At 44.7% G+C, this 18,889-nt stretch overlaps 1 protein-coding gene across 2 annotated transcripts in view; it reads right to left on the bottom strand.

Annotated features, from left to right (window-relative positions):
* The window catches only part of TMC5 (transmembrane channel like 5), a 69,404-nt gene that overhangs the window by 5,623 nt on the left and 44,892 nt on the right, over window positions 1-18,889 (bottom strand). For both annotated transcript variants that reach the window (XM_070412894.1, XM_070412895.1), the window contains exons 10-17: window positions 17,700-17,855; window positions 15,812-15,963; window positions 11,441-11,519; window positions 10,610-10,707; window positions 8,755-8,850; window positions 4,181-4,256; window positions 3,867-4,000; window positions 1,700-1,873 (exon numbers count right to left, since the gene is read on the bottom strand). In XM_070412894.1, the coding sequence (XP_070268995.1) occupies window positions 1,700-1,873; window positions 3,867-4,000; window positions 4,181-4,256; window positions 8,755-8,850; window positions 10,610-10,707; window positions 11,441-11,519; window positions 15,812-15,963; window positions 17,700-17,855 (965 nt within the window). The remainder of the gene's footprint in view (window positions 1-1,699; window positions 1,874-3,866; window positions 4,001-4,180; window positions 4,257-8,754; window positions 8,851-10,609; window positions 10,708-11,440; window positions 11,520-15,811; window positions 15,964-17,699; window positions 17,856-18,889) is intronic.

The raw sequence follows: 18,889 nt of genomic DNA on the forward strand, positions 1-18,889 counted from the left end.
TCTAGGGTAGGGCCTGTGATTCCACATTTCATTTTTTAAAAATATATGTTTTATTGATTTCAGAAAGGAAGGGAGAGGGAAAGAGAGATAGAAACATCAATGATAAGAGAGAAGCATTGATCGGCTGCCTCCTGCACGCCCCCTACCGAGGATGGAGCCCACAACCCAAGCATGTGCCCTTGACTGGAATCAAACCTGGGACCCTTCAGTCTGTAGGCCAGTGCTCTATCCACTGACCCAAACTGGCTAAGGCAGATTCCAGATTTCTAACAAGGTCCCCAGTGAATTAGGAGTTTGAAGGAGCAAGACACTCAGAGAATTTGCCATTTTTAATTTAAAAAATATATACTTTTATTGATTTCAGACAGGAAGGGAGAGGGAGAGAGAGAAACATCAATGATGAGAGAGAATCATTGATTGGCTGCCTCTTGCATGCCCCCTACTGGAGATTGAGTCCGCAACCCGGGCATGTGCCCTTGACTGGAATCAAATTCAGGACCCTTGAGCCCACAAGCCGACACTCTATCCACTGAGCCAAGCCGACTAGGGCAGAACTTTCCATTTTAAAGAGGCCAATGGAAACCTAGTGTTGGGGAGGAAGGCCTGACGGAGAGCCGGGTATGTGTGTGTGTGTGTGTGTGTGTGTGTTGTGTGTGTGTGTGTGTGTGTGTGTGTGTGTGTTGTGTGTGCAATCTCAGATGCCATCAGGGCTGGGCTTCCAAGAGGGACAGCCATTAGTCAGCCAACCAGGTGTTCATGCAGGAAACAGGCCCAGTCTTGTAAGTTCTACTTTTTTTTTTTTTTTACAAGAAGTCAGAAGTTGATCTTTTTCTATTTGAAAATGAAAATACACTATCCTATGTATCAATAATGCCCAACCCATTTTAATACGTTATAGTCTCAGAAGGAATCACACATATAATTGTCCTAAGCATTCTCATATCCTTTTAAAAAAAATTTTAGTTTCATGTTTTCTCTTATGAGGGGCAAAGCAGGTATTGCTTTCTTCATAAAACAGGCAAAAACCACCTCACCACACTCTAAGATAATATTAAGCATTAAAAAAAAATCACTTCGCCTGCCGGTTTGGCCGGTGTGGCTCAGCGGTTGAGCATTGACCCTGAACCAGGAGATCAAGGTTCAATTCCTGGTCAGAGCACATGCCAGGTCCCCAGGAGGGGCCATGCAGGAGGCAGCCAACCAATGATTCCTTCTCATCATTGAAGTTTCTATTTCTCTCTTTCTCTCCCTTCTTCTCTCTATAATCAATAAAAATATATTAAAAAAAAAAACCCCAAAAACTCAAGGGCAGCCCTGGCTGCTGTGGCTCAGTGGTTAGAGCATCGGCTCAAGCACCCAAGAGTCTTGGGTTCAATTTCTGGTCAAGGGCACATGCCTGAGTTGCAGATCCCATCCCCGGTCCTGGTAACATGTGGGAGGCAACCAATCAATGTTGCCTCACATTGATCCCTCTTTTTCTCTCTCCCTCCCTTCTTCCCTTCTGCTCTCTCTAAAAAAATCAATGGAAAAAATATCCTTGGGTGAGTATTAACAACAAACAAACAAACAAAACTCAGGGGCCGAGTCAGGATCGTCCAGAACACTGAGCTATTCTGTAGCCCTTTGTTTTCCCACCAGACATCCCTGTGGCTGTCCGCATGCTGTGTCAATAAAGTGTTTGCCAAGGTGCCCCACTCACAATACGATAAGGGTGAGGATGAAAAAGAAGTGCACGCTGCCGATGAGGTTCCGGTAGATCCAGACCACCCACTTGTAGCTGGGGCTTTTACTCAGGGTGTCGATCCAGCTGTAAATGGAGTGAATGAAGAAGGGCAGTCCTCTAAACGGGCCACAATCAGCGGACGGTGTCAATCTGGTAAAACAAGGGACAGAAAAACGCCTCTAGTGCGAGACTCTGGTCTAGTTTGAACTACACTCAGGCTGCACTTTCTAGGCTCTGGAAGCAGCAGTTCTTGCCGGTTCCACCCACACCACCTTCCAGAGGAAACCTCCTCCCAGCCCCAGCTGGTGTATTTCATACTCATGACCCACACCCTGAGGACCAGCACGCAGACAGGAGTATCATCTCCAGTGGTCGGCAAACTCATTAGTCAACAGAGCCAAATATCAACAGTACAACGATTGAAGTTTCTTTTGAGAGCCAAATTTTTTAAATTTAAACTATATAGGGAGGTACATTGTTATTAACTTAATTAGGGTACTCCTAAGGCTTAGGAAGAGCCACACTCAAGGGGCCAAAGAGCCGCATGTGGCTCGCGAGCCGCAGGTTGCCGACCACGGATCTGAGCCAACGGTAGTCAATTCACGGCAGCCTCTGTGGTACCCTGGCTCAAAGAAATGAACTGGGGCAGCCAGATTCTCTTTCTTGGGGACTTGAACTCAGAAATATGAAGAGAGGACCCTGTAATCTATGGAACCTGAAGGTGTGGCAATGATGGCCACGGGCACTCAGTTGTTATGAACAAGCAGAAACTAGAGGGCAACAGGGGACTGGTTGGGAAGAAACACAAAAAAGAGTAACAAGGACATTGTGAAGCAGAGTAGCCTGCTCTGAAGCCACTTGAATTGCCAATGGTTCCAGTTCCACATGTATCCTAAAAACCAACCCTCCCTCCCTCCCTTCATTCATTCATTCATTCATTCATTCATTCATTCATTCTAGTTGTACTGCACTTGTACCAGGCACTGGGCTAGATACTTAGCCCTGGAGAATCCATAGTAAACAAAACAGACATGGTACCTGCCCTCACAGATGTCTGTTCTAGTGGGAAAGATGGACAACCAATGAGCAAACAATTAACAAAGATTCAAACAAACGCATTTCTGACTGTGAACTATGGAATGAAGAAAAGAAATTGGCCTGGGAGAAAGCAGAGGTGGGACTGACAATAGACAAGGATGGTCCTGAAGGTCAGAATTTGGAGATGACTTTTGAGCCAAGAACCAGAGGATGGAAAGAAGGTCTCTAAGCAAAGGGGGTGGGGAGAGCTCTTCAAATAGAGAACCCTACTCCACGTGGGGAGGAGCTCTCAGAGTCTCAGGAATGGAGCGAGAGCTGTGGGGCCAAAGGAGGAAGGAGCCGATGCGGGTGAGGTTGGAGAAGTAGGAGAGAGCCTGATCAGACAGTGCCTTTCAGTTTATTTAGATGCAGTTCTGTTTTTTCTCCATTTTTCGGAAAGTGAGGAAGCTGAGCCAGTCATGAGGGTGGGCCCCTAACTCACACTTATTCCCTCCTTTGGATGTGTGTCTGTTGGTTAGCCAGGGAACCTGGGGTTCAACACTGCATTGAGCATGTCTCTCTACTCTGATGGTTTGACATCTGGGGCTCTACTGATCCTGGAGAGACTGCCATTCCCTGGGCTATCCTACAAACTCAGTCTTTCATGTGCAAACCTACCAATTCAGAGCCAGCATTCCACTCTCTAGCAAGCTCTCACACCTTGGGTCACTATTCTCCTGCCCCAATCACCCCAGGGCCAGATATCTGGCAACTCCAGACAACCCCAATACCCCAGAGCCCGCTGAAGTTATTCAGACTAGCCAGTCCTTACCCTGCCTCACCATTCCTTCCCATGGAAGCCACAATAAAGGCTCTTGCCCACCTTCCCCCATTGCTCCTTCTGCCTCCTGAGCTACGCTGGTGCCTGCCCATGTGCCCCGTCCGTCCTTTGTGGTGGGTTGTGCCCCCTTTTTGGGGATCTGTGAGTATAACAAATTATCTTTTCAGTGGCAGTTACCTCCTGATCTGTCGGCCTCACCAAGTCTGAATAATAATAAAACCTACATTTTAAAACACCCACCCAAACCCAGCTCTAAAACCTCATCCTAAGGCCGCCATCTCCTACCTCCAGATGGTGATGGCCAGGGTGCACAGGACCCCAGTGAAGGACGGGAAAAAGAGCAAGAAGATGAAGAAAGTCATCATCTGTGAGGCCCGCCAGGCTTTGCTCGGAGGCTGGAAATTCATCATCAGGCTGATCTGAAGAGAGAGGAGTGGCCGCCTACCATCTCTGAGCAGGCCAGGGGGAACCCAGCCAGACACTGGCTTCCCGGTAACCTTCTCAGCCCGCCTCCACACCCTCCCACTCCCGATTCCAACCACCATGGGGTCACATGTGACTGAACCACGCTGATTGGTTCCGACTTCAGACTGACTCACATTTTTGACGTAAAACATGATGAAAAGAGTAATCATTTGGATAAAGGGCAGCAGAGGGCAGAAGAAGGTTCCAATCCTGTGAGGGAGAGAGGGTGAGTGTCAGAGATCAGGGGAGACATGCGGTGGGGGCATAGAGGGGTGTGGAAGGAACGGAAAGGGGGTGTTATGGGCTGTATCATGTCCCTCAAAAACTCAAATATTCAAGTTCTAACCCCAGTATTTCAGAGTGTGACTGTATTTGGAGATAGGGCCTTAAAATGAGGTGACTAGGGTGGGCCCTAATCCAATCCTCTGAAAGAAGAAATTAGGACACAGACACACAGAGGGAAGACCGTGTGAAGACACAGGGAAAAGATGACCTTCTACAAGCCAAGGAGAGAGGCCTCAGCAAAAACCAACCCCGTGGACACCGGACACCGTGATCTTGGACTTCCAGCCTCCAGAACTATGAGGAAATCAAGGTGTGTTGTTTAAGGCCCCTGGTCTGGGTTTCTTTGTTATGACAGGCTAATAGACTAATGCAGAGGGAGACTGCTTCCTTCCCTACACCCCCGGCAAGTTCCTCCCACCGTACCCAGTATCCACAGCTGCTCCCTTCCCAGCTCTGGAAAAGAGATTTTGCAGAGGAAACCACCAGATGTCCTGAGCAAGTGCTAACTGAGGCGCCCCAAATGTGAAACATGTCACCTCTTCCCTCCATGGTACCCAGAGGGTCTGAGAGCCTGCAGAGACTGACATTAAACTACATCGAGTTACAAATGAGAAGGCACTCCCTCTTCCACAATCCTCCGTGCTCCGGAGCCCAAAAGAAGATCTCAGTTTGGTGCTAGAATCTCTTTAACTCATAACATACGCCAACCTCCCATTTTGTTTAAAAAAGGAGGCGGCTTCTGACTGGCCCTTAGCAGACAGCAGCATTTAGCTAGAATGTCATGACTGCTTGTGATGAGATTGATTTTATTTTCCAAGTTACTCGAAATGTCTGTCAAATGACACTGGTTTTTCATTTTCTAATTATAAAATGAAGACTCCTTTAAAAATGTATTTAAGCTTGCCCGGCCAGTGTTGCCAAGTGGTTGCGGGTCGACCTATGAACTAGGAGGTCATGGTGTGATTCCCAGTCAGGGCACATGTCTAGGTTGCAGGCTCAATCCCCAGTAGAGGGCATGCAGGAAGCAGCCGATCAGTGATTCTCTCTCATCAATGATGTTTCAAGCTCTCTCTCCCTCTCCCTTCCTCTCTGAAATCAATAACAATATTTTTAAAAAATGTATTTAAGCTTAAAAAAGGCAAATATTTTAAAAAATAATATTAAGTAAAAAACAGTACAGGCGATATGTGGATATGCCAATAATAGACAGGCTGGTGTACAAAAGACTGAAGTTTGGGAAACACTTTTCTCACCTTACCTCTACCATCATCCCTAACATCACTCAGTTTCTGTCATTATATTATCCTCTTTTAAAGCTCATCATCAAAGGCAATAGTCTCCTAAAACCCACGGAGGCTAAATCTATAATTGCCACTGAGAAAAGAAAAGATGTTTGTATTTTCAATTGTGCTTATTTATGAGTTATTAGCAAAAACCCTTAAAGGCCCAGAAGTAATAATGGCCATCTCCGATTGTAACTTTCCCCCACTTACAAAACATTTCTGAGTCAGGTACTCACTACGCACTTAGTACGCTTCTCATTTAATCCTCACCTAAACCTGTGAAATAGGTCCTATTATTGTAGCAGGCAGTTAGACAGACAGGAGCAGAGTAGGACAGGTGCTGAAGGTCACCAGGGTGCAAAGCTTGGGGTGCCTAGCAACGGACAATTGTAGGATGGAATCTTGCCTCCAGGGTGACTTTTCCTCCCCTTTCATATTACTAGTCATGAGGTTTAGACCCCCTGACCTTTCATATTGCTAGTCACGTGGTAGACCCCCTTAGAGGAGGAACAAGGTGCTGGAGAATACAAGCCCTTGCACAGGCGCTCCCCCTAGAGCAGTGGTTCTCAACCTTGGCTGCACATTAGAATCACCTGGGAATCTTTTTAAAATCCTGATTTCCGCCAAGACCGGTTTGGCTCAGTGGATAGAGCGTCGGTCTGTGGACTGAAAGGTCCCAGGTTCGATTCCGGTCAAGGGCATGTACCTTGGTTGCGGGCACATCCCCAGTGGGAGGTGTGCAGGAGGCAGCTGGTCAATGTTTCTCTCTCATCGATGTTTCTGACTCTCTATCTCTCTCCCTTTCTCTCTGTAAAAAATCAATAAAAATATATTTTTTTTTAAAAAAAAAATCCTGATTTCCAGGCCTCATCCTCTGGAAATTCTGTTTCTTTGTTATGGGATGGGGCCACGACATTAGTAACAAAGAAACAGAATTCCCGGAAATCAGGATTTTAAAACGATTCCCAGGTGATTCTAATGTGCAGCCAAGGTTGAGAACCACTGCCCTAGAGACAATATCTAGGCCTCAGTTGTGTTTCAGCCCCAGGCCCAGAAAAGCAGCAAAGCCAGGCATTGCTCATGTAGGGCCAGCTGCATTGAATAATGACCCACTGCATTGGCGCTGGCCAATGCAGTGGAGACCACAACCCTGGAAAGCTGATGAGTGTTCTATTGAGAGCCTCTCCTGGGACCTTCCCTTAAAAGCTCCTAGGACAGAGGGCCCAGCCCTCTCTGGAACAAGGCTCTCTCTGGAACACGTGGGAGCCTTTCCACATTTATATCCCTGCTTTCTTTCTCTTAAGTTCCAAGAGCCCTTCTTTTGCCTCTGTAAATTGTTTCCTGAGCCCACAGAGGGCCAGTTGGCTCACTTCTTCCACAGCTCGCATCTCTCTCTGTGCCGAACTATGTGAGCCTTGGCTCTGAATTCCTTCTTAGCCAGAACTCAAATACAGTACCAAGGCTGCTGAACCAAACTCCAATCTCAGGTAATATTCTGAACATTATCACTTCCATTGACAGATTAGAAAGCTGTTTAGAGAGAGTTCAATTAACTTGCCCAAAGGCACCCCGTTGGTTGATATAATGTGCCCAGGTGTCAGGGCGTAACCTGCAACGTGCAAATACATCACCTAAAACCACATAAAGAAAAAGTCCTCACTACCTCTAAAAAGAAATTCATCTAAAAAGAAATTCATTGACATTAGTGAGTTATTTGAAGATGGCTAACTCACCCAGGGCAACTCTAAAGAGTCGGAAAATAAACCACTTTACAGTTGGATGGCATATTGAAGATTGCAAAGTAGTTTCCATATATCATCTGACTCAATCCTGAACACAATTCAAAGGCAGCTATGATTATGTGAATTTTATTTTTATTTATTTTTACTTTAGTTAACCCTGACCCGAGAATATTTTTCCATTGACTCTTTTTTTAGAGAGAGTGGAAGGGAGGTGGAATCACGGAGAAAGAAACATCAATGTAAGCGAGACACATAGAGTGGTTGCCCTTTGCACGTGTCCCAACCAGGACTGGGAATTGTGCCTATAACTCAGGTACATGCCCTTTACCAGAATCGAACCTGGGAACCTCTATCCACTGAGCCAAACTGGCTAGAGCTATTATGTGCATTTTACAGATGAGGAGACAGGCTCAGAGAAGCTCAGCGACCTCAGTGAGGAGCAGAGCCAGCCCCAGAATCCAAGTTTCTTTGTTATGGCAGCTTAATAAACTAATACAGGGGGCACCTGCTTCTAATTCCAAATCCCCTACTTTCAAATTAGCAATGCCCCAACGGATGGAATCTGGGATACCCCATACAGAATTCTGGCCTTAATAACAACATCATGTTAAAATAAATAAAAACAGTCACTGGCTATTGGTTTGAGTTTCTAGGTGAGCTTGTTAAATATTTGATGCAACTAGCTGGCTAGTCTCAAAAGACACATGTGCACCCACCGGCACACATGCACATACATAGCTGCTAAGACAGGCCACAAACCCCCAAGGCCACAGAGGCCCTATCCGGTGTTACTACATCAGTGAGTGTAGCAGACCAGGTATAAGAAATAAACAGCCCTCCTGCCTTTATTTTCCCACTTCTCTTGAAACATCCATCAATGCAAAGTAAAATTTTCTACCACAAGAAAACGAATACCAGAAGGGCAACAAGAAATGGCAAATCTACGTTGGGAAGATAATAGCGAGGTGGGGGACTATGGCAAACTGGAGGGGCTCAGCCCAGCTCAAGACCCAGCCAATCGTTACCCTAATGGGAGACAGGATACATCTTTTCTTTTTTGGCAGAAGCCAGAAATTTTAAATTTTATATGAAATCTCCTGATTTTTAAATATTGATGGCTATTTCCAATTTTTAGAAAAAGCATTGTGTGAGATAAGCAAAACACACCTGCAGGCTAGATACGGCCTGGGGCCTCCAGGTCAGGATTCCTGTTCTATTTTAATTCTTGCCTGAAGTCCTCATAAAGGGAAAAGGACTTATGTTCATGGTTCTCACACTGGCTAGACTTGGTATCCCCCGTGCAGCTTTAGAAACAACAGATTCTGGGACTCGCCACCAAGCTCTGAGTCCACAGTCAGGCAGGAACCACTGGGTACACGGAAGATTCTCAAAACTCACCACACCAGCGTTTGTGCGTAGATCAGTTCTAGGACGTTCCTGGCAATGTCAAACTCCTGTAAGCCGAGGCTTGTGATAAACTGCATCCCAATGATTCTGCGAGAACATAATGAGTTTAGCACCCAAATCCATCAACTCCCTCCTTCAAAAGATTCCCCACAATCAACAAAGGAGACCCTCACCAGTTTGAAATACATTCCTAAGTCCCCTTACAAATTTTTGAAAAGGTCCAAGTACAAGCATGTTTTTGAAGAAATAATTGAAAGAACCGAGGGAAGATGGAATTGACATAAGACATTCAAGTGGGCGTGGGGGTGGGAGGTACAGCTAAAGTAGTTTAAAAAATTATAGAGGCCCTAACCGGTTTGGCTCAGTGGATAGAGCGTCAGTCTGCGGACTCAAGGGTCCCAGGTTCCAGTTCGGTCAAGGGCATGTACCTGGGTTGCGGGCACATCCCCAGTAGGGAGTGTGCAGGAGGCAGCTGATCGATGTTTCTCTCTCATTGATGTTTCTAACTCTCTATCCCTCTCCCTTCCTCTCTGTAAAAAAAAATCAATAAAATATATTAAAAAAATAAAAAATTATAGAGAACATTTGTTGCCTATTATTTAAATTATCCCACCTATTATCTTGTTTATACAACTGTTCGCTTGTTAAGCCTTTTTTAAAAATGACCAAATAAACTCAGTCCCTCCCAACCCAAATAAATTAAAATTTTTTCCATTTTTGATTAATGTTGTTGAATTAATGGTCTTTCCCTGCTCCCAAATCCATAAGGAAGGAACTAAGGTCTGCATTTATGCTGAGGAAACTTGAGACCACTTTTATTTCTTCATACAGAAGAGTTGCCAGTAAGAATTGCTGTCAAAATAAACCCCCAAAACTTCTCACCTTTATGTCCATACCCCAGACAGAGGCTGTAATAAAAGTTAGTTGAGAAGACAGAGTGTGAAATTTTGTCATTCAACCTACCCACTGAGGAGAGAATTGGCATTGTATCATGCCACCTTATTACTGTGTCAGCTTGTAGAAATATGGAAATGTCTCTAAGGAATGAGATATTCATGATATTGTTTAAAAATAAATAAATAAATAATAAGGACTACATGTGGGCTAATAATGACACTGCTTTGATTCTGTACATCTTGGTTCTAAAATAAAAATTAGTACCTTAACTAAATCCAATTAAATGAATCATGAGATAAATCTATATGTACTGGCATGGAAAGGTGCCAAAGCATTGAGATTAGATTAACAAAAGCAACCTCCGCATCGATTTTTCAGTGTGACCTCATTTTTGTACATCTATATATATAAAAGCCTAATATGCAAAGTGTCCCCTTGGGAGTTCGACCAACCGGGAGTTTGATCACTTGCTATGATGTGCACTTACCATCAGGGGGTGGCGTGGAATGAAGGAAGGCCCCAGCTAGCAGCCGGCAGCTGCTAGGGACCCTACCCGTGCACGAATTTCGTGCACTGGGCCTCTAGTATACATATAAAGCAGTACATGCATAGAATAATCTGGAAGAATATACACTAGAATATTAAAATGATCTGTGGGGAATAAGATCTCAAATGGCTCTCTCTTTTTGTGTTTTATTCTAGAACATTTTTTTTAAAAAGAGAAAGTTGGAAAGGGCCAACTGAACCAAAAGGACTTTGACAACAGGACTCTCAGGCCAAGGTGAAAGTTCAGTTAATTCAGAAGAAAACAATATCCCAAGGGACAACAGGCAGATTTAGAACAATGCAGTCTTAGAGAACGTGAAGGGCCCACACTTCCTGCTCAGACGAGGCAATGGCTCCAGTTACAACCCTATGTACTAATCACCCAAGGCAGACAAATATTTACCTCCTCAGGAACTCCCCCAGGAAGGAATCAGCTAGAGAGAACACAAAATCCATCAGAAGGAGCCGGTAGATTTCCTGGCCAATCAGCGTTTCCCAACACTGGAAGGCAAACAAGAATCAGGCTGTGGGAAGGGGCTGTTGCCTCCGATCAATTTCTATCTGTTCCTGGCACCCTGTACTCATGAGGGCATGGCTGGTGGCTCAGTCTGATGGAGTTCTGAGTGCCCAGAAAAGCAGACCCACTCTTGGTAGAAATGCATCATTAGACTGAGTTTGTTTTCAGGGTATTTATTCCTTTTCTGTGATGTTTCTTCTTTCATTAAGGCTTGCCCTCCACATGCATCCAAACTTTCCCTTCTCACTCTCTCTCCTTTAAACACTTGTCATTCCTGTCCCCTATGCCTTCTGGATCCCATTTCTCCGCCAGGGATAATCAGCTTCTTCAGGAGAGCAGGAGGGATCAATGGCTAATAATGCCTCCATTCCTTTTGTTCATTAACCTTATGAAAAATCAATTAATATCTGTTGGATTAAGAAAGTAGCCTAGAGGTGTAGGTAACCAGCTAGCACAAACTGGAAGGCTGAATTAGTTTCAGTTACCTCTGCAGGAAGTTAGTAGTAAGAGCTTTTTTATTTGGCTGAATGAGGTGAGGGAAGTTTTGGATGGGTGGGTAGATGGATGAATGAATGGATAAATGAATGGACAGATAGAAGAAGATATTTGCTTTAATATCATGAGCAGAAACTCTTGAGGAATTGGAGGAACTCACTTCCCTCTGGAGGTCAAAGACTAAGAAACCAAAGTGAAGGCAGAACAGCATGGAAGACTCACCTCTTCACCAGCCAGGGCAACATTGTGGAGCCAATAGTAACAAAGAATTCCAATGATTGATATTTTCAAAAAGATGTTTCTGAATAACAGAAGAGAAAACAACTATCATTACTGTCTATGGCCCTCATTAGTGCTGTTCGCCAATATTTCCTTTTGGGCACAAAGTAGGATAGAAATTCTTGCCCCGCTGTGGTTGAGTGGGGCTACGTAGCTAGTTCTGGCAAATGAGTTGTGAGCAAAAGTGATGTGTGTTACTTTATGTCACTTCTAGGCAGGAGCATTTAAAAGCCAGGGAGACCCTCCCCACTTCCCACCCCAGGAACTTACTGTCTTCCCTCTGGAATGGTCATCAGCAATATTTGAGATGATTTTTGCTCTCTCAGCCTGGATCCCTGAATGACTGACATGAGCAAAAAACCCTGCCAATCCACAAGGGGCATGTAGCATGAACAAGAAATAAACCTTTGTTTTTTTTTAAGCCACTGAGATTTGGGTCACAGGAGATGTTTATTATCACGGCATAACCTAATTTATTCTGATTGATACACCCTCTTTTGGTGCATCTCAAAATCTGATTTCACTTTTCATTATAATAGTAATCTATTCATTGGGTGCTACCATAGACAGTACACTGTGTTAAGCACTTTATTAAAGCATCCCTCTTAATCTGTACAACTCTATCATCAAGTAGATACCATTTTATGCCTATCTTACCAATGAGGGAACTGAAGCTCAGAGAGATAAAATAACTTGCCCAAGGTCACACAGCTTATTAGGGGCATGAAAAAGATTCAACCTGAAGACCATCTGATTTCACAGCCTCAGTTCTTAAACCCAGGTATTTAAGTCAACAACTGCTGGTTTTAAGATTGGTGGGCTAGGAATCATGTGTCACTAGACCAGTAGTTCTCCAAGTGTGGTCCCCAGACCACCACCATCATCAATCATCATCATCATCATCATCATCATCATCATCATCTGTAAACTTGTTAGAAGGACAAATGTTTAGGGTTCATCCCAGACGTATGGAATCAGAAACTCTGGGAGTGGGGCCTAGCACTCCCTGCAGGTAATTCTGCTGCACAATGAAGGCTGAGAACCATTGTGCTAGATCCATTGTGAAGGAAGGGAACTGGATCTGTCTTTTTAAATGCCAGATCCCCAACCTCTTGCCCAATAGCCAAGCCCTACTATGACCTGCAATATCTTCTAGATTAATGCCTTAGTATACTGTGATATTGTGAGTTGTAAGAAATACTTATTTGGTCTTTGGCCCTGTTTCTGGCACAGAGCTTCTAAAAACCCTTCCTTGGAATTTTTTAAGCGAGGAGAGCGATAAAAAGTGTCTTTTGTTTGGTAAGGAGGGGCTTTTGGTAATACCTAGAACAGTGATGGTGAACCTATGACACGCGTGTCAGAGGTGACATGCAAACTCATTTTTCTGGTTGATTTTTCTTTGTTAAATGGCATTTAAATATATAAAATAAATATCAAAAATATAAATTTGCCTGACTGGTTTGGCTCAGTGGATAGAGCGTCGGCCTGCGGACTGAAGGGTCCCAGGTTCGATTCCAGTCAAGTGCATGTACCTTGGTTGCAGGCACATCCCCAGTGGGGGGTGTGCAGGAGGCAGCTGATTGATGTTTCTCTCTCATCGATACTTCTAACTCTCTATCCCTCTCCCTTCCTCTCTGTAAAAAATCAATAAAATATATTTAAAAAATATATATAAATCTTTGTTTTACTATGGTTGCAAATATCAAAAAATTTCTATATGTGACACGGCACCAGAGTTAAGTTAGGGTTTTTCAAAATGCTGGCACGCCGAGCTCAAAAGGTTCGCCATCACTGACCTAGAAGGTTGGAACTTTCAGTCTCACCTCCCTGACCTCTGGGGAGGGAAGAGGGGTTAGAAGTTGAATCAGTGGCTATTGATCAATGAACTAATCAATTATACCTATGTAGTGAAGCTCCATAAAACCCAAAGGACAGGGTTTGGGGAGCTTCTGAATTGGTGAACATGTGGAGTTGCTGGGAGAGTGATGTGCCTGGGGAGGGAATGGACGTTCCTGACCTTCCCCCATTCCTTGCCCTGTGCATTTCTTCCACTTGACTGCTCCTGAGTTATATCCTTTTATAATAAAGCAGTGATCTAGGAAGTAAATGTTTCTCTGAGTTCTGTGAGCTGTTCTAGCAGAGTAATCTAATCTGATGCAGGGGGTGGGGTAGGAACCTCCAATCCATAGCTAATAAATCAGAATCACAGGTTACAACCTAGACTTGCAATTGGCATCTTGTAAGACTGTGTCCTTAGCCTGTATAATATCCAGGTAGATAGTTCAAAATTGAGTTGAATTGTTGGACACCCAGCTGGTGTCAGAGAACCGCTTGGTGGTGTGGGGGAAAACCTTCATACATTGGAATTGGTGTCAGAACTTTATAAATACTGCAGTGTAGCTCCACATTAAACATGAAAACACACTCTTCTAAGCAAAGAAAAGTTTATCTTAGAAAGATTGTGTATTTCTGAGCTTTCCCATTTTCTCTGCATGTAGAAGAGATGTTTAATGTTTTGTGAAACAATACAAATGGCTACTGTATATTAAGAGACAATTCACCTCTCTAGTGATCACAAAATGAAAATGAAATAGCAAAGGCATTGGGTCAAAGTGGCATTCTGAGTATATATGTCTACTTACAACCTCTTCTTTTTAAGAAGAGAAATTATTTTAGAGTCGGTCTTGGGATGGTCAACTCTCTAAGTACTTCCATGTTCTAACATATCTTTATTTTGCCTTGCTATTTGCATGTGGGTTTGAATGGGCCAAAGATTCTGCATTCTAACTAACCTCTTCCGGAGCCTACAGGTGTTGCTCTGAGATTTTCTGCTATCTAGTGTGGTCAAATACTCACCCAGCTGCTCTTTCTAAAAAATTAAATAAATACCAGTGAGCAAAGAAGCCAGTGAAACTTATTATTAACGTATACACTAAAAAAAACAGATTACTTAATGCCACTGAATTGTACACCTAAAAATTATTAAAATGGCAAATTTTATGCTATATACCACAATAAAAAGTCCCAAATATTCCTAACCTGGGAGAGGAGGCATCCAGTGGCATGAGGTGGATAGAAGTGAGGGCTTGCTAAGATTTTTCTTCAGGAGAATAATACTTATATAGATTAACACTAAATGCTGACCTAAAAAAGGTGTCAACAATTTTTTTCTGTGAAGACCCAGATAGTACATATTTTTGGCTTTATGGCCATGCAGTCTGTGTTGCAGCCACTCAATTCTGCCGTTGTAGCAGGAAAGCAGTGGCAGACAATTTTGTCAACAAGTGGACATGGTTGTGTTCCAATAAAACTTTATTTATAAAAAAAGGAGGCTGGCCTGCAGGCTATATTTGCCAACTCCCAATCTAAAACGTGTGTGTGTGTGTGTGTGTGTGTGTGAATATCCTTGTTATAAATTGAGGGTAACAAAAATGTGTCAGTTCTGTAGGAAGTTAAACATGGATGTACGTATAGATTTGCTATCTGCGGAAGGAGCATTCCAGGAAGAAGTAATGTCCAGGACAAAGGTCCAGATGTGGGTATATAGTTTGGCATGACTGTAAATACCTAGGTTTCCATGGGGATGGGGGCACACTGAGGAAGGGGGGAGAGCTGGCCAGGAGCTTGACCTCAGAGGCCATAAGACAAGGGCTCTGGAATTGATCAGTAAAGAAACTCAATCTGCACTGTACAGCCCTGTCGTCATAAACACCATCATAGCATAGAACTGGCCAGGGACCTAGCTAAGAAGTAGCAATAAGAACACAATTTGGGTAGTTTTATGCCTTATTTGCCAAAACCCTGGGGTCACCTCTAGCACATACAGTGCTTTTGTGGGAATCAAAATAAGGCATCACCATGCCCAGCCAAGAAATTGCCAAAAGCCCTCCCTCCACCTTCATTTGGGCGGTTGAATTATCAAAATGTGCCTCTCCCTCCCGGCTGATGCAGTGGCTACCAGGGCTCACAATCTGGCTTGTGGACACACTGGATGATTTCAGTCCCTCAGCCAGGAAGCTGTGTGCTGTGTGCAACCTGCCTATCTGTCCATCTTACACCTGAGACCGATGTTAATCCTTAGGCTGGTAGCAACTGGGAAAGGTAAGTCATTATTTTGAGCAAAAGGCAGATGTAACTAAAAGCCTGTATTTTCTCAGGGCCCTTTGGATTTTATGCTTATTTACCCACACCATACAAACACACTATACTCTTGAATTTTTTTCCTGGAAAATTCGAGCATAACCCTTTCTAGCTGCCACTCTCCTTCCCTCCGTGAAAACGGGGGCTGGTGTTGGGAGTGACAGACACACCTACCGGATCAGGAGGACATACACTTCCTGCCGCGGAACCTCATAGTGCTCCACCAGCCCGAACATGGAGTAGAAGCGAGGCACCGCCAGGTTGATGCAGGACACCACGAAAGGCAGTAACAGCACCGCCCCGGGGTTCTGGTGGCTCTGCAGGAACTGCGGCGGGTGGAGGGAGAGAATCAGACGCCAACTGTGCACTGGACCCCTCTCTGCCTCGCTCAGAAGATCCCTCACCACGGAAACCCCCGGCAGTAGTTCCCCTGGGGTCAGCTATTAAGTTACTGGTTAGTGAGCACTCACCTGTGGCAAGCATTCACTACCCACATGATTGCAGCCCAGCCGGATAAGTCTGACTTAACCGACGGGCAAACTGAGACGCAGAGAGGGGGAGATGCTTGCCCAGTGTCACCCTGCTAGGAAGGGACAGATTTGAACCTGGGTCTATCTGACTCAGGAGCCTGACCTCAAAAAGTCATCCTGCAACCCAGGTATGTGCCTTTGACCAGGAATAGAACCTGGGACCCTTTAGTGCGCGGGCCAACCCTCTAACCACTTAGCAACATCAGCCAGGGCTCAGAAGTCTTCTTTATACCTGCCCCGTCACAGCTTCCGCCCCAGGCAATGCCAGGCCCCTGAGCACTGTGACTCAACTTCCCCTCTTTCAGAGCACACCTTAATAGAGTGAGTGGCAAACCTGGGTTGCGTAATCCCACATCCATATTCTTGTTGGCCTCTCCTTCAGTTATTCATCCATTTGTGGAGCATCTACTATGTACTAGGTATTAGGCCAGGTTTCTGGCTACAGTCTTTTTGGAAACAGATGCATAAACAGGCATTTTTAATGCTGCGTGTGACAAGTGTACAGGGAAAGCCTGCAGATTATGAAGCACCTAACTCAGCCTAGTGAGGGCGGTGGTGGCGAGAGAAGAGGAAGTGACACCTATGCTGAGGTCCAGAGGAGGAAAAGGAGCTTATAAGATGAAGGGAAGTGAAGGGGCATGCAGAATGGACTGCAGGTTTCTCACCTAGAGATGAGGGAAAACATGGTGTATTCAGGGAACTATGGACACCCCATTTAGTGTTGCTGGTGTGGGATATGGGTGGTTGTGGAGTATTGAGGCTAGAGATATGGGCAGGGGTCAGATCATAAAAGATCTAGCAACCGTGCTACAGAGGATAGATTTTATATCGAGGGTAAAGGGAAGTCATTTAAAAAAGTGACCAACTTGCACCACAGTTCTAGAGCTCAGCAAACTGGCTACATCTAGGAAAAAGCTGAAACCTATAGGAAAACAGTACTTTACCCGGCCACATAGCTAATTGATCTCAGAGTTCATATCATTTCAAAACAAAACAAAACAAAACAAAACAAAACAAAACAAAACTAACATTCCTTCATCACCCGCAGTACCAGGCACTGGGCAGACTCTCCACATAACTTTTCTCTAGCCCTGACCGCACACCCACAAAGCCAGGTATGACCACCCCTACTTTACAGGTGAGGACTCTGGGGCTCAGAAGGATTAAGTCACTTGCCAGAGTCCATCAGATCACAATACTTAGTGAGTGTGTACACCATGCCAGGGGTTGGGGGAAGCAGCAGGGATATAATAATAAAGGAAGAAACCAGCCAAAGTTCCCATCTCTCCACTAGCCCTGAGCATCTCACGCTAAGTCGTGCACACACATCACCTGGGGACGTTGCTAAGATGTGATTCTGAGCCCATGGGCTACAGGAGGGAGCTGAGATCCTGCATTTTTACACTGGTTTCCAACTGATGCCAATGGACCCAGTGTGAGCAGCAGGGTCTATGTCCCTCTCCCCTCCGGCATCCCACCCTTCCCCTGGTTCTCTGTGCTCTGCACCTTGCTGCTTCTGGCACTCTGGTTACCTCTAAGTTGTTCTCAGCCAGGTAATAAACTGCTACACAGCAGGCAATGGCCACTCCGGTAGAGACAACCCAGGCCGCCAGGTGGACAGACAAGCGGGTCAGCTGCTGATTGAGCGTTAACTTGACGTTCTCCTGAAGGATTTCTGACAGGTTCTCCTATAAACACAAGGACGTCACATTGGCCTGCAGGGTGAATACTCTTCACTCCCAGAGACACAAATCCACCCCAGATCCACAGGAGAGAGACAGGGCAAGTTCATGATGAACAGGGATTATGGGAGACCCCATGGGAAAAATCTCAAATGGGCAAGAACTTCCATTACTGCATCAAATGCCGTTTTTAATCGTAGAGGAACAGATAGGATCAGCAGATTGGGACCGTGCTCCTAGGAAAGTACACTGAGGTCATGAAACCCTTGAAGAATAACAAGTTAACATCTGCAATCCTCTTGACAAAGCCCCTTTGTTTATGTATTCTGCTTGCTCTATCTTTTTTTTTTTTTTTTTTTTAAATATATTTTTATTGATTTTTTACAGAGAGGAAGGGAGAGAGATAGATAGTTAGAAACATCGATGGGAGAGAAACATCGACCAGCCGCCTCCTGCACATCTCCCACGGGGGATGTGCCCGCAACCCAGGTACATGCCCTTGACCGGAATCGAACCCGGGACCTTTCAGTCCGCAGGCCGACGCTCTATCCACTGAGCCAAACCGGTTTTGGCTCTATCTTTTTAATAAGTTTTTTTTTTTTTTTTTTTTTTTTTAATAGACCAGGGTTTTTCAGCATTTGGGGCCAGAGAGTTCTGTGTGTGGCAGCTGTCCGGTGCATATCAGGATGTTTACCTGCGTCTACACTAGATGCCAACAGCACCCCCACCCCTCCCAGATTGCATAACAACCAGAAAAGTGTCCAGACATTGCCATCTATTCCCTGAAGGGCAAAACTTTCCTGGGTTGAAAACCACTGGATAACATTTTAAATGTGGCGCTGTGAGGTCAAGAAGTATTTACACTTAACATTTTGTAAGCTGCCCTCCAGTAAGCTTGTACCAATTCCAAAGCCACCGTGTCCTGTGAAAATGTCCAGCTCCCTACACCACCACAAGCACCGGGCACTGTGAATATTATTTTCTGGGTTTTTGGGGGTGTTTCTTTTTTTGCTAATATCGTTGGCAATAAAAAAATAATT

Source organism: Myotis yumanensis, unplaced genomic scaffold (genome assembly GCF_028538775.1).
Source record: "Myotis yumanensis isolate MYYU_CA2020_CCGP unplaced genomic scaffold, mMyoYum1.0.hap1 SCAF_4, whole genome shotgun sequence".
In the NCBI taxonomy this organism is placed as follows: domain Eukaryota; kingdom Metazoa; phylum Chordata; class Mammalia; order Chiroptera; family Vespertilionidae; genus Myotis; species Myotis yumanensis.